Source organism: Trachypithecus francoisi, unplaced genomic scaffold (genome assembly GCF_009764315.1).
Source record: "Trachypithecus francoisi isolate TF-2019V2 unplaced genomic scaffold, Tfra_2.0 Lachesis_group5, whole genome shotgun sequence".
Taxonomy (NCBI): domain Eukaryota; kingdom Metazoa; phylum Chordata; class Mammalia; order Primates; family Cercopithecidae; genus Trachypithecus; species Trachypithecus francoisi.
This window is the reverse complement of record NW_022681470.1, coordinates 59,087,060-59,109,489: the sequence shown is the minus strand read 5'-3', so window position 1 is coordinate 59,109,489 and position 22,430 is coordinate 59,087,060. Positions and strand designations below refer to the sequence as shown.

The 22,430-nt window shown below is 47.1% G+C and overlaps 1 protein-coding gene across 2 annotated transcripts in view; it reads right to left on the bottom strand.

Annotated features, from left to right (window-relative positions):
• LGR6 (leucine rich repeat containing G protein-coupled receptor 6) overlaps positions 1 to 22,430 on the bottom strand; it is a 126,392-nt gene that overhangs the window by 22,851 nt on the left and 81,111 nt on the right. For both annotated transcript variants that reach the window (XM_033198351.1, XM_033198352.1), the window contains exons 5-6: positions 21,776 to 21,991; positions 17,171 to 17,242 (exon numbers count right to left, since the gene is read on the bottom strand). In XM_033198351.1, coding sequence (XP_033054242.1) covers positions 17,171 to 17,242; positions 21,776 to 21,991 — 288 coding nt within the window. The remainder of the gene's footprint in view (positions 1 to 17,170; positions 17,243 to 21,775; positions 21,992 to 22,430) is intronic.

Here is a 22,430-nt window from a genome sequence, read left to right as displayed (position 1 = left end):
TGGAACCATCTCCCTCAGAATAGACCCTGCCAACTGAAGAGAGCATGTCAAGCCTTTGGAGACATCAGAGGAGTGGAGGAAGGGGGGAAGTGGGTGATCGTTAACATCTTATAACCAGCACTAGGGATTCCAGAAGGTTCCTCAGGTGACTACTGTGGTCTCCATCTGTGGTCTTTGCTGTCATCCTCTATAAAAATGGGGAGTGTTTCTTCTCTTTGGGTGAAGGCACAACTGCTATTTTCTCTTACACTTTTCTGTACTTTCCAGTTTTTGTTTTGTTTTGTTTTGTTTTGCAATGAGCATATATCGCACGTATAATCAGAAAACAATGAAGGTAATTTTAAAAAGGGGTAGTAACCCAAGTTGGCAAGAATGTGGGGAAACAAGCATTCTGATAAATTATTAGTGGGAATTAAATGTGTACAACCCTTTAGAAACTATTTGACATCTTTTCAAATTAAAAGATTCATACCCAGGTACTCCAAGTCTAGGAATGTATAAGGATAAGTACAAGGTCGCTCAGAACAGCACTGCTTAGGCACCAGCGGCAAAATATTGACCCATAAGTGACCACAGCTTCACTCCATCGACTCTTTTAAGGAAGCTTCTGTGTCCGTGCCTTTTGTGGAGATGACAGGGTAAGAGAAGGAAGAGAAATGGAAGAGGCTGAGGGTAACTTTTATTTTCATCAGAAAAGATTTAGAATTGCTTGTGACAAATAGAAAAGAGCCCCAAGGACAGGGGAGCCCCAGGGAAAGAGGTGAGCATTTTGAGGGAGATAGTAAAGAGTGACTGGGAAGTAGAGAGTAAGAACTACAAGGTACTTCTAGAAAGTTGTACTCCCTGTTACGTAATAAGATCCCCTCTTAACCATCAAAGAGCTTCCAAAATTTTAAAGTTGGCTTTCATTTTACTCAGTAGTCAATGACTTAGCCCCATGTGGAAATGTGACTGATTTGGGGGTGTCTTGATGCCTCTTGAATCCTGTTTCTGGGTTCCTGGGGTTTGGCAATAGGTTGGGGGAAGACTCAGTTACAGCATTCCTCCCTAGCCTCCCAGGATGACCCCAGCCCACCTCCTCAGCCTTTTAAAGCCATCCCTGCCCTGACAACTTTCATGGTTGTCCATCCAATGCCAGGGCAGGGGGACCACGTGGAGGCCCTTTAATTACAGGTGACTTGGCAGGGTTCTGTGGATAAATACCATGTTAACACGGAGATAATGACAGGCTCCTCTGCGTGACAGGTCATTACACTTAATAGTCCACAGGTAGAGCCAGGAACCCAGCCCAAGGGCCAGAGGGGCAGTGACAAGCGTCTGGCAGCCAGTGAGCCAGATAATTGTCCCTCACTACACACACACACACACACACACACACACACACACTAATTACCCGATTACCCTCAGACTGCCCTGGTGATCTTGGGTAATTACAGTAGAAAATCCCTTCTGCCTTGCTTCTCTTTGCTCCGTTCTCTAGTGAGTCAGACGCCTTTGCCTCTCATGCGTCAAACCTTGTTGATTCGCTCACAGAGAGGCTCCCACAGGCTGTGTGAAGGATGTGGTCAGGCAGAGGCCAGGATGTGTGCAAAGCACTTTGACTAAAACCAGAGGTATTGGAGTTGGAAACAAAGAGGAATTTTCAAACTGTGGAGTTCCTGGAGTTCTACCAGGTGCTACAGAAAATGCCTCGAAAATCAGACTGGGAGAATTGAAGGATGGCAGCAGGGATGAAAGCGATGGCTTCCCTTTTTGGTCTTAAATTGTATACATGATTCTCATATCTCAGGTTCCAAAAGCAGGTGTTCCCCCTCCATCTTGGCTCAGCTAACTCAGGAATTCTCCACTGTTACCTGAGAACTAGATTTCCCACAAATGACATGGAATTATCTTTATTGAAAAGTCTTTTATTTTTTCTTTTTGAGATGGAGTCTTGCTCTATCACCTGGGTTGGAGTCCAGTGGTGTGATCTCAGCTCACTGCAACCTCAATCTCCCAGGTTCAAATGATTCTCCTGCCTCAGCCTCCTGAGTAGCTTGGATTATAGGCATGTGCCACCACGCCCAGCTAATTTTTGTATTTTTAGTAGAGATGGGGTTTCACCATGTTGCTCAGTCTGGTCTCAAACTCCTGACCTCAGGTGATCTGCCCACCTCGGCCACACAAAGTGCTGGGATTACAGGCATGAGCCACCGTGCCCAGCTGAAAAGTCTTCATATTGCATTATTATCTCAAATGCAAAGTATTGCTTTGGTCTGGCTTCAGAGACTTTGCCTGCTATTCCAAAGGCCTAGCATGCTCTTCTCCAAATACTTCCATGGTTTACTCACTGGCTTCATTCAGGTCTCTGCCCAAATTACACCTCATCAGAGAGCCCTTCTCTGACTACTCTATCTAAAATAGCATATCCTGTCATTTGCTATTCCCTTATCCAGTGGGGTAGATTAAAAATGATCACAAATCCTTTGCAGCTTCTCAAGATGTGACATCTACCTTGGTCTGGGATGGCCTTGTGACTGGCAAGGTCCAACAGAATGAGATGGAAGTGATACAGTGTGACTTGGTCCCTAGTCACATGAGGCCTCACAGCCTCTGCCTTTGCTTTCTTAGAATGCTCCCACCACTATGTAAGAAATTCCAGGCTAGACTCTTGAATGATGAGGGCCATTTGCAGAGAGAAGACCAGCCGACAGCCAATACCAAAGCCCCAGACATATGAGTGGCCTCCCTAGACCTCCTAGCCCTAGTTGAGCATCCAGATGACTGCAACCTCATGAATGAGCCCAGGGGATGGTTCCAGCAGAAGAACCACCCTGATGAGCCAGCAAAGCCATAATTCATGAGAAATAATAAAGTGATATTGTAAGCCACTAAATTTTGGGGTGATTTGTTATGTAGCAATATAGAATGAGACAGCTTCCGTTCTTTCTCTTCACAGAACTTAGTCACCTGACATATATTTTTGTTTATTTTCTTCCCACCCAATTAGAATGAAAGCTCCTTGAAAATAAAAGCATTGTTTCATATTCTCTCTAAACACCAGAATAATCCTGGCATACAGCAGAAACTCAACAAATACTTGATGGATGAAGCAATGAAGACATCTAAATAAACTGATTAATGAAAACACTAATGGACTCTTAAGAGAATCTAGAGTATTTGGGGGAACATCCTTCAGATTTTGAGGCTGATGTTGCAAAAGACACAAGATAGTCCTGAGTGGCTTGCCTGGGGCCACAGAGACCATGGGATGGTTTCATGTGACTTTGCTATCATTGAGTCCTTATACAGTTCTTTGGACCCATGTCCAGGCAATCCATTGGGTAGTTCCAGCCCTCCTTGGCAGTTTCTGGTCAGGAATTTTGCAGGAGTGGCCTAACAGGCAGTAGCAAAAGACATATGGCAAAAGGCATGTGAACTAGAAGTCTCTTTTTGTTGAGAAATGTGAAAGAATAAAAACTGTGCAAAGGTCAAAGAGAATTCTGCAAACTCCATGCCAATGAGGCGGCCGGAATTTTCCCATTTGGACATCTACACAGATTTAATGACCTGGGAAATTGCCAAAGTCCTGCTTCATATAGTACCATGTAGATGTAATTTGTGCCTCTAATTATCCAGGGAACATGTCTTTGCAACTCTCTCCGCTCCTGATGAAATCAACTCAGTGCAATGAACATTTTTTGCCTCCTCGAAATACACAAAGAATTCTGCTGGGTAAAGTGGAAGGTAGAGAGATGGGTTTAAAAAAATAAAACCCCACTCCTATCTAGACAAATGCACAAGATGATGAAAGAGCATCTTTGATATGACTGTGGAGAGCACACGAAGCATCAGGACCTTCACAGACTGCAGTGATCACACAGAGCTGGGAAGACCATGAGGGCTTCATGGAAATGTGACATTTGAACCAGGTCTTGATAGAACAGCAGGATTTCTTTTTTTTTTTTTTTTTTTTTTTTTTGAGGCGGAGTCTCGCTCTTTCGCCCGGACTGGAGTGCAGTGGCCAGATCTCAGCTCACTGCAAGCTCCGCCTCCCGGGTTTACGCCATTCTCCTGCCTCAGCCTCCCGAGTAGCTGGGACTACAGGTGCCCGCCACCTCGCCCGGCTTGTTTTTTTGTATTTTTAGTAGAGACGGGGTTTCACCGTGTTAGCCAGGATGGTCTCGATCTCCTGACCTCGTGATCCGCCCGTCTCGGCCTCCCAAAGTGCTGGGATTACAGGCTTGAGCCACCGCGCCCGGCCTCTAAACAGCAGGATTTCAATACGAAGGGATGAACCGATGAAGGCAAGAGAGCATGATTTAGAGGAAGTGAGTGCTGTGGAGTCGTGTTTAGAAAAGAGCAAGCAATATAGCTTGGTTGGAGCAAAGGGCAATACTTGGAGGTAATTCTATAGGGCTCTCTCCTCTGGACTGTTGTACACTTCTTATCTGCTATCCCTGCCTCCAAGTCATCCATATGATAACCTTGCTTGAGCACTGTATGTGTGCCAGCCCCTAAGTGTTTTGTCCGAATAATCTCTTAATCCTCACAACAGCCTCAAGAGGCAGTTACTACTATTATACCCATTTGACAGTTGAGGAAAGTGAGACACAGAGATTAAATTAGTCACTCAGTCACAGAACTGATACCTGTCTGTGGCAGACTCCACTGCCTGTAAGTCACAATCTACTCTCTCTTTTCTCCATAGCTGCACTGACCAATACAGTAGCCACTAGGCATGTGTGGCTATTCAAATTAACTACAAATAAATAAAATGTAAGATTTAGCTCTCAGTTTCACTAGCCACACTTCAAGTGCTCAATAGCAACACGTGGCTAGCAGCTATCATACGAGAAGAACAGATGCAGAACATTTCCATCATCCCAGAAAGTTCTATAGGGCAGTGCTAGCTTATCGTAATAGGAAGAATGCCAGGAATGGAGCGAGAGTGGACTTCTCAGCCTCCCTCACAGTGGGTGTGTCAGAAGTGGTGCATACCGCATCTAGTCCAGGATTTATAAAATTGACAACTTGTCTCCTCACTGGTCTCTCTACCCTTCCACCAGCTACAGGCCAAAAACTGTGAGGCCCTAGAGGTGGCAAGCTCCCAAGAAGCCAGATCCCTGTCACATGGACGAGGGCCACCTGCCAAGAAGACACACTCTCCTTAGACTGTTACATGATCCAGAAATAAACTTCTATTGTGTTTGTGCCATTATCCATGTTTCAGTCTATATGTCACAGCCATTTAGCCTACCTGAACTAATTCGGTGTCACAGCCAGGATTTGAACCCTGGCAGTGTGAGTCTGAAGCCACACTCTTAGCAACTACACATCTGCCAGAAAGACCTTTTTAAAATGCAAAACTGAGTCTGTCATTCTCCTGTTGAAAAATCTGGAAAGGCTTCCAGAACAAGGGCTTACAGACAAAATCCAAATCCCTTAATGGGCTCCGATGCCCTTAACTAATCCCTCAGCTTCATCTGCCATTTCAGTTCTCCATGGGTTGTGCCATTTTCACACCCTTGTGTAGCTACTTGCACCTCTCATGCCCTCAGCCTGAAATACCCTTGCACCACATCCATAGCTATTGAAATCCTAGTCATCCTTTGAAGTCCAGCTCAAATATACCTTTCTCCCTCAATCCAACCCAATCCCTGTAGTCAGAAGGAGTCACTCACTCTCTCGGAACTTTTCTGGGATTTCTTCCTCTCCATGCATAGCGTTACAATGGTAATGATAGTGGAGGTAATAATAGTAATTACTATGCACTAGTCATGGTTCTAGGTGATTTGCATATATTAATTCATTTAATTGCCATGTCAACCCTTTGAGGTAGGTAACATAATGACCTCCATTTTGGAGATGAGAAACTGAGGCACAGAGGGAGATAATCACTTGACCACAGTTCCATAGCTAGAAGGGTGGGGATTGAAGCCCAGGCAGTTTGAGTCTACAGTTGGGTTTTCTACATGCATATTGTCTCCCCAATGAGACAGGAAGTTTATTGAGGTTGGGAAGCATATGGGTTAACTTTTGGATGTTAACTTTAACTTCAGTCCTTCCCCATCTGCTTCTAGCTCCCAGGAGCAGGAGACAGAACAACGAACTCTTCCTGGGCTACTGGCTGGTTGTGGGCTGTTAAAGATAATAGTCTATTAAGCCATGGATGTGTGCCACAGCCCAGGCACAAGGCCACACATGTGAATGTTCACTGTTGTAGGATGACCATTTGAGTCCATTGTGCAGCGTCTCAAGATGAGGGCTCCTTTGGCCTTGGTAGCTGGCTGCTTCATGGCAGTGTCTCGGCCTTTGGGATTAGACTCTAACACACAGACTCTCGGTGACTGCAGGGAAGGCCTCCCCTGGCACCAGGCTCAGTGTGTATCTTCCATTGCAGGATGGCTTATGATGCCCTAAGCTTCAGCTGGAAAACTCATCCACGGCTTACTAGACTATTATCTTTAACAGCCCACAACCAGCCAGCAGCCCAGGAAGAGTTCGTTGTTCTGTCTCCTGCTCCCGGGAGCTAGAAGCAGATGGGGAAGGACTGAAGTTAAAGAGAAACCTCTTCCAACTCCAGTCAGAGCTCAGTCTGGAAGCTGCAGCTGTCCATAGCTAAGACACCCCTTCATCTGCTGGGCTGTTTCTAGCCAAATCTAATCAAAACAGATGGCAAATTCATGCAATCAGTAAAAGTAGCTGAGAAGGCAACCCCAGCCCTAAGCTGTTCAAGGACCCAAATGCCCAATTTTCTCTTTTCCATCAGGTTATGCAGAAATGGCCAACTTCAGAGATCTCTGGAGAGCCTCACTGTAGATTCAGATGTAGATTCAAAAGACAGAGCTGGCAGGATTTTACAGTCATCCTATCCAGTTCCTTCGTTTTCTTTTTCTTTTTTTCTTTTTTCTTTTTTTTTTTTTTTGAGACAGAGTTTTGCTCTTGTTGCCCAGGCTGGAATGCAATGGTGCAATCTCGGCTCACTACACCCTCCTCCTCCTGGGCTCAAATGATTCTCCTATATCAGCCTCCCGAGTAGGTGGGATTACAGGCATGCACCACCATGCCCAGCTAATTTTATGTTTTTAGTAGAGATGGGGTTTCTCCATGTTGGTCAGGCTGGTCTCAAACTTCTGACCTCAGGTGATCCACCCACCTCAGTCTCCCAAATTGCTGGGATTACAGGCGTAAGCCACCACACCCGGCCCCCCTCCCCCTTTTTTTATTGATGAGGAAATTAGCTTGGAGAGAGGAGGTAAATTGCTGCAAGTTCCAGAGCCAGGATTCAAACTCAGGCCTCTTGGCTCCTGGTTTAAAACACTTTCCTATATTCTACACAGAGCTGGATCCTGACTAGGCTCTAAATAGCAGGGCTAAGAAAAAAGTTTTAGGGAGAGAGGATAAATAGACGTGGAGGATTGGGCTTCTGCAGGCATTTCTTTTGGTGCTTATAAGCATGTCAAAGCCAAATAACTATGATTTGGAAGTTAAATGTCTTTTTGTATGTTATCTGTGTTAGAGAGAGCTCTTGTCTTCTGTGCACCAACAGGATCATCTTGAACAAATCTCTTAATTTTCTTAGCTCATTTCTTCACCTGTAAATGGGACATAACCATTGCATAAGACTGCTCTGTTCACCTGGTCCAGAGACTAGCACAGAGTAGATGTTCAAATAATGCCAATTCCTTTGATCTCTTCCTTTTACTAGACATAAGCTACTAGAACAGACACTTTCATTCTTTAGACGCTACGAAAGTCAGCACGCAAGTTGGCCCATCTCCTTTTCATAGCAATTAAGAAAGATGAATATCATTAATTGGGTTTCTACTCACATTTTTATTCTCAAGGCTAACATTTGTGTTTATTACTGAACCATAGATAAGGGCACATGGGGGAATATGGGTGAGCCCAGCTCCCCATTGTGAAATACAAAACACAGAAATTTTAGATAGATTGTAAACTCTGAATTGCCTTTTATCTCCCGAAGGCCTGGAACAAAGGCAACCTAGCATAGTGAATACATGTCTTAATTGCTTTTCTCATACTGCAGACAGAGCCTCTGTCCTAAATATGACTCCACGTGCTTGGGGCAGATAACTGGGTGAGCCAAGAACCAACCAAAATTTTATGACTAATAGTATTGTTATACCTTCTAAACAATCTACATAAAAGGCCACCCATTAATAAATGCAGCAATGAGTAAAGTTGTCATTAGTTTCCATTGAGAGACACAGATACAACCTCCCTCCTTCCACCTACATTCTCTTTCTCACCAGAGAGAAAACTCAGAATCTACCTGAAGCAATAGCAGCGCTGATTTTAAAGAAAATGACTGGTCTCTGAGATTGAGATTACTTGTTGCCCTGCCCTAATGAAGCACCTGGAACCACAGAAACCTAGAATCAGAAGGGAGGTAAAATATAATAATCCAACCTGCCCCCAAAGGAGGAATCATCTCTGAGATTCTGGCCCAATGAGGATCCAGTTTGTACTAGAACTATCTAAAGGGCAAGGCACTCACTGACATGCTGGGTGTCTCTGGTGCTGTCACTGTTGGGCCACTCTGCAGATTAAGTAATCCTTCCTTACCATCAGCTGGAGTGCTCATCTTCACTTCCCTGCTTAGCCCTCATCCTGTCAGCTGGAAGAGCATAAAATGTAATCTGCCTTCCAAAGATGATCATTGTACTCTATCCAAGGCTTCTCTTCAGTTTTTTGAATCACATTTTGTGACACTTCATATTCTCACCACCCTTCCCAGGAGAGCCTTTGCCATGCTTAAGATATGGCACCCAGAACAGGATCCAGTTCTCTGGATGCAATCAGACCTCTGTGGGCAACATATCTTTCACCTGGATGTTTGGGGCCTGTTAATACAGGAGACCTGAAGGCTCGGAGGTGTTCCTGACCACAGCAGAATGTGGCCTGATAATCTTTCCCAGAGACTTGGACCTGCCAGTCAAAGGCTAGGGTCTTGCAGTTCTGACCAACTGGCGTGTGGGAAGGTGACCTGGACCAAAGGGAGGGCCGAGGGACCATCCTTGTGGGTTCAGTCCATATCCAGGCCATTTCTCCAAGACAGCATGGGATACCTGTGCCAGCTCCTGGACTGTGAGAGGACTGACTAGAGGATACTTACATCTAGGGTTCAGAGGAGAGGTCTGGGCTAGCGACTGCATATCTCAGAGTATAGATGTGACTGGGGCTGGGAAGAACCTTAGATGTTAGATAGTCCAATGCCTCCCAGTACAGATGGGAAAACTGAAGCCCAGAGAGGATTAAGATTTGCCAGGAGCCATACATCTATTTGTTGAAACAGTTGTTCACCAAACATTTATTGAGTACCTTCCCTGTGACTGGCACTGGGTCAAGAGCTGTAAATATAAAAGTGAATAAAACTCACGGAGAGATAGGAGGCAGGCAATTAAGTGAGTAAACAAATTATTGGGATATCAGATTGTGGTGCGTGCTATGGAAAAAAATTAAGTAGAAAACGGAGAGTGCTGGGAATGGAGGTTGCAAAGTGGTGACCAGGGAGGATACTTAAAAGGTGACATTTGAGCAAAGTCTTGGAGGAGGTAAGGAAGTAAACCATGTGGATAATGGTGGAAAGAACATTCCAGACAAAAGGAACAGGCTTGATGCAGGAGCAAACGTAGTGTATTCAAGGAAGCCATCATGCCTGGAGTAGATTGAGGAAGGAGTGACACCAGAGAGGCAGCAAGGGGCCACAGCATCTGAGGCCTTGTAGACCAGTACAGAATATTGGCTTTTTTTCCTGGAGTATGATGAGGAATCACTGGAGGGTTTGGAACAGAAAAGTAACATGACCTGATTTGTATACTAAAAGAGTCACTCTGGTTGTTGTGTTGAAAATAGATTGTAGGATGACAAGAATGAAAGCAGAGTGACCAGATAGAAGGTCACTGCAATAACCCAGGTGAGAGAAGGATGGCGGCTTGGAGCATCGTGGTAGCAGTGGAAGGAGTGAGAAGTGGTCAGATTCTTAATATAGTTGGAAGATGGGGCTAATGGAGTTTGCTGACAGCTTGGATGTGGGATGTGAGAGAAAGAGAGTTGTTTTGGATGACTCCAAGGTTTGGGCCTGAGTAACTGTAGGAGTAAAGCTGCCATCACTGAGCTGGGGAAGACTTCTGGTGGGATGGGTTCACAGAAAGACTTCGGGGTTCAGTCTGGAAGTCTGGATATTTGTTAGATATCCAGTGAGCACATTAAGAGGGCCTTTGAATATTTAAGTCTGGAGTTCAGGAGAGAGATCTGGGCTGGAGCCATCAGCAAACATACAAGACCAGATGAGAACACGGAGGGAGAGAGCGTAAACAGAACTTGAGTCTTGGGAGAACTTGAGCCTTGGGACATGCCAAGGTTAAGGGGTTAGGGTGATGAGGTCAGAAATGCTGGAAACCGTGCATTTATGATAAGTTTAAAAGAACTCAGGACTTCTACTCTAGAACCCTTTAGTCTCTGTGACAGCAGGGGCTATATTTTGTTGTTCATAAATGTTTTCCCAGTGCCTATAATGGTGGCCTGGCATATACTAAAAACTTAATAAATATGTATGGAATGAGTAAATCTAAAGAAACAGAAGTAAAGAGAGTGGTAATCTTTAATTCTTACCAGCTCCTCCTTCCTACAGATATGGGAGGGCCAGACCTGAACTTCGTTTCCTCTCCGTGACATCTACTAAGGAACCTGTGGGCCAATCCTCCCCATCCCCCTTAACCTCCCTTCCTCTCCATTCTAGACCAGCTGGCTGGGGTGCCTGTGGGAGCAGTCGGCGGAGGGGGTAGAGTTCACAGCGGAAGTTTTGTCCCCATTGCCAGCCGGGGAGGGAGAGGCAGCAATGACAGGAGCAGTGACCTTGGCTACCCCCACACCAGGGCAATGGGAAAGGGAATGTTGTGCTGGGAAGAACTATTAATAACTCGTCACGGTCACAGAACGCAACACAAACTCATTGGGCAGCTCAATTTTCTGCCTGTTAAAAGTTATTAGTGGTTCTGTGGGGGAAGCCAGAAAAAATTTATATGGAACAATAAATACCTCTATAAGCCACAGAACCTTACAAATTTGCAGCTAATAAACCCACAAATGTAAGATGATTAAGAACTGGCAAGGAAAGAGAGTTCCTTGATTCTTAGCCTCAAGAGGCAGTGTGGTCTAATGGGCTGACACTGGGCCAAAGGCAGAGAAATCCAAGTTCTAATCCTGGCTCTTAATTAGCTGGGTGTCCTTGGGCAAGTCATCCACCCTCTGTCTCAGTTTCCCATCTGTAACATGAGGATACACAGTTCCTGCCTTGTCTTTCTCAACAAGTGATTGGGGGGATAAATAAGTTATGAGACAAGACAGCCTTTCAGAAAAAAATATTTCTAATTCTCTTAACTGCAGGTAATTATTATTCACCCAGTAACTAGTGGGACTATCAGCACTTACCTTGAGATACAAAGGCAAATTTGCAAGATTCATCTGGACCTCTGCCCCAAGCCATTAGCCTGTCCCAGAGGGCTCTGTCATAGAGCCCACCAGGATAGCTGTATAGTGGGTTGAAACATAGGTAGCCCCCAGAAGATATGTCCAAACCCGGTACCTGTGGATGTGAGCTTATTTGGAAAAAGGGCCTCTGCAGCAGGAATTAAAGATCTCAAGATGAGATCATCCTTGGTTAACATGGTGGCCCCAAATCCAATGGCAAATGTTCTTACAAGAAGATGAGACACACAAAGGAGAGACACAGAAGAAAACAAAAAAAGGCAACCTGAAGATAGAGTAAGAGATTGGAGTGACAGGTCTACAAGTCAAGGATTGCCACCAGACACCAGAAGTGAGGTGAGAGGCATGGCATGGATTCCGCCTCAAACCCTCCAGAAGGCACCATCCCTGCTAACACCTTGATTTTGGACTTCTGACCTCTAGAACTGTGGGAGAATAAGTTGCCTTTTTTTTTTTTTGAGACAGAGTCTCACTGTGTCGCCCAGGCTGGAGTGCAGTGGTGCAATCTCGGCTCACTGCAAGCTCCGCCTTCCGGGTTTACGCCATTCTCCTGCCTCAGCCTCCTGAGTAGCTGAGACTACAGTCGCCCACCACCACGCCCGGCTTTTTTGTATTTTTAGTAGAGACGGGGTTTCACCCTGTTAGCCAGGATGGTCTCGATTTCCTGACCTCGTGATCCGCCCGCCTTGGCCTCCCAAAGTGCTGGGATTACAGGCATGAGCCACCACGCCAGGCCGTTGCTGTTTTCTTAAGCCACAAAATTTGTGGTAATTTGTTATGGCAGCCACAGGAAATTAACACAGTAGCTATGCCTTGACTGCCTGGAAATTCCCATCCATCCTACAGAGGAGATAAGACACAGCATGGACCAGTGTGAAATGACACTTCTGGGTAACATCCTCCCAGCCACCTTAGGGAAGGGAAGCCAACATAAATCAAGCACCTATAATGTTCCAGGCCCCATGTGAAGTCATCTCATTTAATACAATCCTTGCCAACAATCTTCTCAATTGAAAACTATTATCCCCATTTTCTATTTGTGGAAACCGAGGCTCTTGAGAAGTCAGGTGACTTATACCTGTCACATGCTGGTGGCAGAGCCAGGATTTGAATCTAGGTCTGCTGAGTCAAGATGAATCCTCATTCTACCCCGGGAAGAACCCCGAGCCCTGGGAGGACCTCGGTGGAAGTCCACCTGGTTTCCTGTCCCTGGCCAAAGGCTGACATCAGGGCCAGGAGTGAGGCATAGGCCAGATACTCTCAGAACCAAGTCAGAGCCAGTTTCCTGTTGGCATTAGTTTCAAAGACACACAGAGAGAGGAACATTTTCTAGCTACAGTCACTGTTGAAGTAAAAATGTTCTGTGGAAACAGATCACCAGAGCATCCGTCACCAGAGGAGATTCGATGTGGAAGGTACAATTTTGTATTATAAGGCAGAATTCGATACATTTCTTCTTTGCTCTCTTCCCATCCCAGGCCCCTGTTGAATGCCGGTCCTGATTTAGAGAGACAGCTGGGGCCAGATTTCTGTTCTCACTATGGCCCCAGGCTCTCCTCCAAAGGGAAGTGTCCAGCGAGCACAGGGCTCCAGTTGGGCCTGATTTGTTCAATGAGGTTATAACAAGGCCCAGGGAGCATCATCCAGGCCCAAGAGAGGTGAGACACTGTTGTCCCCGGGTCCATCCTGGGCCCTGTCCCCTCCTGGGTTCTAGCTGAGATTCAGCCATCAAGTTCCCAGATCTAGAGCATGAGGGTGGGCCCTTTAGGATGCAATTGGGTTTGCTAGACCTTTTCTTTTCTTGCAAAGATTTTTAAAGATTAGCTGTCAGGCTAGACTAGCTCCTCATGGCCTCCAGGCACACATTTCTAAACACTGACCTAGGGTTTCAGGTCCTGAAGCCTCCCGGGAAAACCTTCCTAAAAATGCTCTTCAGCATGCTCTCTTATCTCTCAGTCTAGATACCTGGGAAGTCCTACGATTGAGCTGACCTTGACAGAACCTCGTGCTAAATGAAGCAACGTGTTATGAAGCAAGAGGTATGGTTTCTAGTGGTTTACCATCACTTACAAACTATAGAGACGTGGGCAACTCACCCCCAAATACCTACATTTGGTCTGATCTGGTAAGTGGAAATACTACTTCACAGTCTGGGGGCTAGACCACTTCCGATTCTCAATTTCCCAGCAAGTGGGCGTCATCCTCATTGTGGAAGTAGAAAGGAGTTGTGGATGCAGGATGGAGCATGACCTGTCTGCTTCTGGCTGAGGTTTCTTGGCAAAGTCTGGAATGATTATGACTACATCAGGAGAAATGTCCTAGGAGCTTCCTTCCTACGAGGTCAGACTTCTCCAGAGGACAGCAAGGTTTCTGCAGGAAGGGGGTGGGGCAGGTGAAGTTGGCATGATTTGTTCTGCTAAGCAAGAGACAGGTCTCAACAGTGCCCATCCCCTGAACCCTGCCCAAATCACTTGAATTTGTTGGCCCTTTTTGAGTAAAAGAGAGCATGGTGTATGTCTCTCCCACTTTCCCCCATCTCTGCAGCAGCCCATGTGTAGATGAAGGAAGTGAGGCTCACGGAGCTGAAGTTACTTCCTCTGGCTGACCCAGCTTGCAGAGGCAAAGCCAGGGTTGGAAGCCAAACAGCCTGGTCTCCAGAGCTGAGGGCATAACAGAGGCCGTGTTGCTGCAGGTGCATTTGTGATGGGCATTTCTGTGCTGTGCTGGGTTGTGGGGTGGGGCTGCCTATGTGGAGTGAGGATCATGTAGGGCTTGCAACCTGTGGCACGTGTGTTGCATGTGCACATGATTGGCTGTGCAGTTCCAGATGCCTGTGTGACCACACGTGTGCATGCCCACACCTGGCCCCTCCTCCCCAGGTGCTATGGCTGGGGGCTGCTTTCCCCACTTAGAGGAGTCTGCAGAGGAGCCAAACCACAGCTCCAGCCAAACCGCAGCTCGGGCCGCAGGGGTTTGATCTTCCCTCTGCTGCTGGAGATGAGAGAAGTCTAAGTGGCAGAGATTTACAGGGCCTGAGGGAGAAATACCCTTCCAGTGAGAAGCTCACATGAAAAGCTCCAGAGTAATAACTGAGGCTGCAAAGCGTGCCAATTATGCAACAATTAAAAGGTTTGACTATCATTTCTTTCTCCTTTTATTCTCCTATCTACTCCTCCCCCTGCCACATCTGGCTGCCCCTGCAGGCTCCCCAGCAAAAGCTCTGGGGAACAGAGGATAAAGAACACACTTTTCCCCTTTTTAATTGGAGATCAAAAGTTGGAAGAAGAACTCACCCCCTCAAGGGCAGGAAGAAAGGGGTATTGTTGAGATGGAGGCCCTCAGAGGAGGGGATGGGAAAGGAGAAAGGAGTGTAGGGCAGGTTCCTATACAGCTTGTCAGGGTCTGTAAGAATTTTACACACATCATCTCACTTAATCCACAGGCCAACCCTGCAAGATTAGTTTATTACTGGCATTATGTTTCAGATTAGAAAATGGAGACTCACAGAGGCAAATGATTTGACCAAGGTCACACAGCTGGTAGAACTGGCATTGTACCCCAGGCTGTCTGATGCCAAGGGCTTTGCCACCAGGTTCCTAGCTTTGGCTTTCCCATTGGTAAAGTGGGTGCAGGCCCTGGGCTTTGTGTGATGGAATCAAGTGCTCCTGTAGATGAAAGGTACAGTGGGTGCTTAGCGGCAGGATTGCTCTGTAATTCAGCCAGCAGCAGCTGAGCCAAATGCCCTGCATGGCAATCCAGTGGCTAATTGAGAAAGAATTAGGCAGTGTGCCCCAAAAGTGAAGAAACAGCTGCTAGCTGGCTTTTTAGAGGTGCCAACACACAGCCAGTATATGTATCCCCTCCCCAACTGACTTCCCAGCAGAGCTAACAGCGCCCACACTCCAGGGCCCATGGCATTGGACTCTCTCCTGCCCTGCTCATCCACGGCAACTCCAAACACTGCCCTAAAAGCTCTTATATCTCCTGAGGGAGGGTGGCTGTGGGGGCACAGGCTTTTGCAGGGTAATGACCATCTCTTACATCCAGGATTCCCCCAAACAGCTGGCACATAGCAGGCTCACACAGCTCACATTTGACCCAGACAAAACAGGACAGCAGGCTCTACCCTAGGGATTTTCATGTATGTTTTCTCATTAACACACCCTAGATCTGCTCTGTCTCTAACTGAGGGAGTAACTCTGGGCAGGCCATGACACCTCCCTGGACATCAATTTTCTCAGATGTTGATTGAGTGGGCTAGACTGTCCAGAGTTAACTGCCCAGCTGTCTATGACAGCTAGAGAGGGAGGAACATGTAGCCCAAGTCACGCACAGTGGCAGGGAGAGGTTCCGATCATCCTGCCTCCAGGCTGGGACATGTCCCCCACACCTCAGTCCTCAGTCTTCAAGAGGGTGAGCATGCCGGCAAAGCTGGGCTGGCTCTGCCATTTCTCCTGCTTCAGGCTGAGCCCAAGAAAGCAGCCACACTCCTGGGTCTTGTGCCCACAGGAAAAAAGAGTGGAGCTTGGGTCTCAGCCTCCCCATTACTTTTCCCTGCACCACCACAAATGCCGTCAGCCCAGGCCTCCTGGGATAGGTTTTGCTAAATGGTTTTCCCCAATACATTGCTTCCCAGGTCACGGCTTGACTCGCAGCATTTTCTCCTCTGCTGCTTTGGATTCTTGAAAACCCCTCACCTCAGGAGTGATGTCCTGGGGTATGTCGGTGGGGGTGGAGAATAAGGGGGGTTGGTTATGGAGAGCGAGGTGGAGCAAGTAGGGGGCAAGAGAAACTGTGGCCATCCCCCCCGACACCATGAGCTCTACCGCAACCTTAGTGGCTCACACTTGGTGACCTGGGGGTCCTTCTTTCCCCATCGCCCCTCTCCCAGGCCTGTACCAGGTGGCTGTGGTAGCCAGCTCCCCCATGGGAGCTGAGGGACCCCAGCTGGCACAGACGGCCACACTTAGAGAGCCCAGCCAGTTGTTTGCTCAAGTGGGGCCCACTCAGCCCACTGTGCGGGGGCTGGCAGGACTCCAGAGGAAATGATGGGAGGGTTTGGGTGCATTCTGACCTTAACTGAATTCCAAGATGATGATGTGTGAATAATATGGCTTTTTGAGAGTCAACAGCTTGGGTGCTTTTTATAGTCAGGCTGGAGCGCTGAATGGGCCATCTCCCCGTTAATCATTTAGCTAGTTAGATCAATTGGCAAACAATCCCAGCATTACTCTGTGGTATTACTCTCCCTTCCGTCAGCAGCCACCCTTACACAGATATCAAAACTGCCATCAAGTCAGCCCCAGCCCTACCCCCATGCCTTCTATTCCCCAGGCTTCACATTCTAATTCCTCAAGCTTCTTGCAATTTCCATTTCTGTCCAGAATTTTCATTATTTTGGTGGTCTCTGCCCACAGGGAGATCCCAGGTTCCTACTCCCTGGGCTGTTCTGAACTCCCAGAGGGCACATTCTGACCACCTGAAGGAGGAAGAAATCCATTATCAGTGATATTCCAGAGAAAGTGCCAGGGAGGGGCATGTGGGTGATTAAGCCCGGGGCCAGACCCCAGCACCTAGGCCTGCTGGCTCTTCCCTCTGTGTGCTCCCTCCACTCCAGGACTCCAGGCTTTCATCACCAGGCAGGACAGAGTTTGACCAAGACCTCAAAACTCACAGTGTCTCCAGATTGTGCAGCCCCTCGAAGCTGTGGGTCCCCAGATGCTGGATGCGGTTGTTATGCAAATGCCTGCACGGGAAGGAAAGACGCATCAGAATGGGTGCCGACAGCACTGGGGCCAGGGAATGGAAGGGCACACAGTGGCATGAGTGGGAAAGTGGAGGCAGAAGCATGGACAGAATGACCCTAATGGTCCATCCCTTTGTTTCTAGGAACAAACTGACTGGCCAAGACTGACTTCTGAAGCCACAATCTCCAAGGCTAGATTGACCATAGGCTACCCCATTTTGATTTTCTATTAAAGGAAAAAGGGAGAGGAAAGCCTCAGGCCAAAGCTAAAGCAAGTTCTCAAGCCTGTAATCCCAGCACTTTGGGAGGCCGAGACGGGCGGATCACGAGGTCAGGAGATCGAGACCATCCTGGCTAATACGGTGAAACCCCGTCTCTACTAAAAATACAAAAAAACTAGCCGGGCGAGGTGGCGGGCGCCTGTAGTCCCAGCTACTCGGGAGGCTGAGGCAGGAGAATGGCGGAAACCCGGGAGGCGGAGCTTGCAGTGAGCTGAAATCTGGCCACTGCACTCCAGTCCGGGCGACAGAGCGAGACTCCGCCTCAAAAAAAAAAAAAAAAAAAAAGCTAAAGCAAGTTCCCCTAAGCTCTAGGAGACAGTTCTGATGTCAGACGGGCTCAAGTCTGAGGCTTCTTCTATGGCCGGGCTCCCCAGGACCCAGTCTGCCTGACTCAGTGGCCAGACGTACTTACGGGAGCCAACAGCAAACCACTGCAGACAACATATAATTAAAGGCGAAGCTTTCTGTTACAATTGGAGAGAGCTACAATACGCTCAGAGAACAGGCAGATTGGTGAGGCCAGAGGAATCAAGGCAGGCTTTATAGAGGTGGTGATCCAGAGCAGGGCCCTGAAGGACAGGTGAACTGAACAAGCAGAGGGAAGGGCATTCCAGGCAAAGGGGGACCCAAGGTGATGCAGCTTGAACTGGACAGAGCTATCCAAGCATAAGCCGGAAAAAAACAGCACTGCATGGAAATTATGAAAACATACAACAGGGAAACTGAGAGCAAGAAGAAAGAGGATGCAAAAGGCAGGTAAAGTTTCAAGCCTAGAAGGAAAGATAACTAATGGATCAGGAACACAAAGAAATTTTTCACAGTAGCCTTCTGCTACAAAACAATCCAATAAAACATTATTTCAAAGACAAATGTTCTTAAGTGAAAGGAAAAATGACACAGTAGATTAAGGAAATAAATTGAGGACCAACACTACATCACTAAAAAAAAGAGTCAATAAATGTAAAACAAGGGACAGTACAGACACTGCTAAAAATTGAATTGGTGTCAGAGAGAAAACTTGAGATAATCATGATGACTATGGCTAAATGAGACAAAAATGTTAAAACAAAAACTAAATGCTGAAGACATAAAGGTGATTTAACACAAGCATAATTGATGTTTCTGGAGCAGAGAATCCAAAAATGAGACTGAAGATATATTCAAAGACATAATACCAAAAAATCTCTAAGATGACGAAAGAATGGAATCTGCAGCTCAAAAGCATATATTGTTCCAGGATAATTAAATACTGACTATTCTATACTGTGACATATCCTAGTTAAACTATTAAATTCAAGAATTTAAAAACATCTTCAGGCAGAAGAAGGAAATCATTGACAAGGGGAAGAAAATCAGGCTGGCCTCCAAGATGTTGTTTAAATAGAAAGACAATGGGCAGGCCTCATCCAACATAGATGGTTAAGGACGGGACTCCTGTGAGCCTGGGGATTTAAAGCTTCTGTCTGTCTTCCCCATCCTTACCCACCTGCTCCATGAGGTTCTGTTTCAGGAGACAGACTCCTGTCCCAAGGGAGCTTCTGATCCAAAGGGGAAAACACCGCCTTTTGGGAGTGATCTCCCCTTAATTTTTCCCATTTCTTTCACACCTATAAACCAATTGTCATCAAACTCTATCATTCTTCTTGCCTCCTGTTGAACTTCCATCTCCATTTTCCACCCTCTTCTGCCTCCCCCAGTATCTCAGGTCCAAACTGTCTCAGCTAAACATCTAGCTCCTCCCTCCAACTTTCTCCCCTAAACCACTCATTCAACCCTGGCATCTTGGGCACCCCAAATGGCCCAGTCTGGGGGAGGTGTTGAGGCTTATAGCCCAGATAAAGAGACAAGATTACACACATGATACCACTGCTGTCCAACTAAGTGCTACCTAGGGGTCCTGTTGGTGCCAGAGCAGTGGTGAGGGGTGTTCCACATGTGGCAGAGCAACCTGGATGATGAAAGTTCAGGGTTGGGTTGAAGAGAAGCCCCTTCTCTTCCACCCTACTTGCCTGCTCACACCGCCAGCCAGGCCCCTGTACAATCCTTGATTTTAACCAAATATCTTTCTTGCTTCCCATCATATCCAGTCTTCCTTTTCTTCCTCCTGGGCCTTCCTACAGCTACAGCTCATCCCGTAGTCCCTGGACAGCATTCCCCAGCTTCCTGTCCACTTCACAAGTCACCCTCTGCTAAAAGCCTCTCTCCTCCATCCCATGAGTTGGAGGCAGGTGAAGGACAAAGGGATAATGTTTCTAGCCTCTCCCCATGCAAAGGGACCAGCTTTTCTCTATCAGCTTTGCTCCCACACTAGTAGGTTTTCTTTCCTTAGTCCCTTGTCCCTCTTTGTCCTCAGTGGGCCTCCCCATCAATACCTCCTAGATCTATAACAGGCCTGACTTACAGGCCAATTCCTTGGCTCCCACTCAAACTTTGGAATCACCCATGACCTACCTTCTTCTTGGTCTTCTACCCTCTGAAAATCTCTCAATCAGGTCAATTCTTCCTTCAAAACAGCCCTCACAGTCATGCCGTCCCTTCCATCCCTTCTACCACCTCCTTAAACTAACTGGACTTTGACCAAGAACCTCTGAACTGACCTTCCTGTCTCCAGTCTGCCTCGGTTCCAATCCAGCCTTCAAATTAATCTTCCTAAAATACTCCATTTTAACCCTTGCCTGAAAACCTTCAAGCTTCCCCCACCCACACGGGCAGATAGAAGCCAAGCTCTCTGTTCTGACGTTGCAAGTCCCAACATGCACCTTTCCAGCTTCTTCTCCTGAGCTCTGCATGTGGACCCTCTGCTCCAGCCAGACCTGCGTGGTTACTGGCAGTCAAACACACTTACTCTCCCCTCCGTGTCTTTATTGCTATCTGCTTGGAATGTCCTCATTCTCTTCATTTCACCATCTTTCCAGGCCCAGGTCCCATCCCACCTCCCCCAGGAAGCCTCCCTCCCCTCCACCTCAGGCTTCCCACCATACCTATGCTGCTATGATTCTGAACTTATCATCTGACTGTGTTAGCATAAGTTACACTACATCATTCATTATTTTTTCCCCATATTTATTCTGTTCTTTCAACTGGACGGAAAGCTCCTCAAGGGCAGTGGCTATATCTCATAGTTTTTTGAGTTTTCAGTATACCACATGGGGCCTCAATAAATGCCTGCTCCTGCTCATCCATCTGGGGCCAACCATGAAGTTCTTATTTCTCCAGTAATCTCACCACTCACAGAGGCCTGACCCCACCCCCTTACAATGTCACGGGGATATCACCAAAGTTAGAACCAATCACCTTGTTCTGTTTACCCTCTATAAATACCCCCAACTCCGTGACTCGCAGAAGAAGGGAGGGTAAGGCATCCTGACAGAAGAATATAGTCCACAAAGATATTCATCTTGGTTCTCCAGCTTCCCAGGACAGAGAATTAGACAAACAAATTGGTGCCTGCCTTTCATCTCTCAAATGGAACTAGGTATCATCCATTCCCTCGCTTAGAAAATCACGCCAGATCTTCAAAAGTGGGGGGCGGGAGGAATGTTACCATTCAGTAGCGTCACTAACACGCATGTTCCTAAGCCATGTTCCTGCAGCAATTAGTGTGTAACCCAAAGCAATTATACATGACCTCCAAGCCCTTTTAGTAATTACCCTATGAACTTACCAATCATTCATAGCAATTAGCTGGGAGCTAATTTGCCCTCTAAAATTCCCACTGGGAAGGCAGAGTTAACCCCAGTCCCCAGTTCCTGCCAGGGATGATATCTCCCAGGTAATTACAGTGATGGGGTTTTGCTGTCTAATTATAAGTGATGGCTTTTCTCTGCTTCTTAAGGCCTGGGAAATGAGATGAATTTATCCCATCTCTGTGCCAAAGCATATGACTGCATCATCTAATTGTCAAATATGGTAGAAATTACTTAAGAAATTCTTGACTTGTATTTCAGTTATCATGGTATAGTTATTATATGTGCATGGCAAGAAAATAATAGCTTAATTTCTTTTTGTAGTACCCTGGCCCTTTAGTGACCCTCAGAGCACTTTTCAAGCTCTCATGTCATTCGACCTCATGATAACCCTATGGGATCAACAGGGAATGGTCATCCTCATGTTTTTCCAAAGGGAGACCAGAAGGTTTAGCAACATGCAAAGAAGAGCAAAGCTAGCCAGACTCCAATCCAATTCAGGTAAACATGCAGCCCCCAGCCCCCAGCAGAACCCCACTGGGGATGGGGAACAGAGCAGCACTCACAGCACCACAAGGCTGGTGAGATTCTGGAAGGCGTAGTCGGGGATGTGGCTGATGCGGTTGAGGGCCAGGGTCATGGCCTGCAGGGCAGGGAGGTTGTTGAGGGCCCTGACAGGGATCTCCGTGAGTGCATTGTCATCCAGCCAGAGGTGGCGGAGGGAGGACAGCCCCTCAAAGCTCCTCTCCGGGACCAGGGAGATGAGGTTGGCATCTAGGCGCCTGGTGGAAGAGAGGATGGAGAGGGGTCAATCCAAGGCAAGATGCAGACCAAGCTTTGGGGCTAGACTGGGCCAGCCAGGCCCTCAAAAGGGCCTTTGAGGTTCCCTGGGACTAAAGTTGTGACATGTATCCTGTATCCCACCTCTTCGAGTTCCCATAGTTGGCTCCATTCCAACCCATAGTTTTTGTTTTTTGGCGGGGGGGAAGAGATAGAGTCTCACTCTGTTGCCCAGGTTGGAGTGCAGTGGCACGATCTTGGCTCACTGCAACCTCCACCTCCCACCAGCCAATAGTTCTTGATCCTCTATGCCATATGTTTCCACGAATGATCCCCCTTCTTCCTCTCAGACCCAAGGCTGAACCCATAGCCTGTTTGTGAATAGCCAGTATTTTCCTTCACATCCATACTCCCGGGTTTCCAAACCCTTGCTCTCTGAGT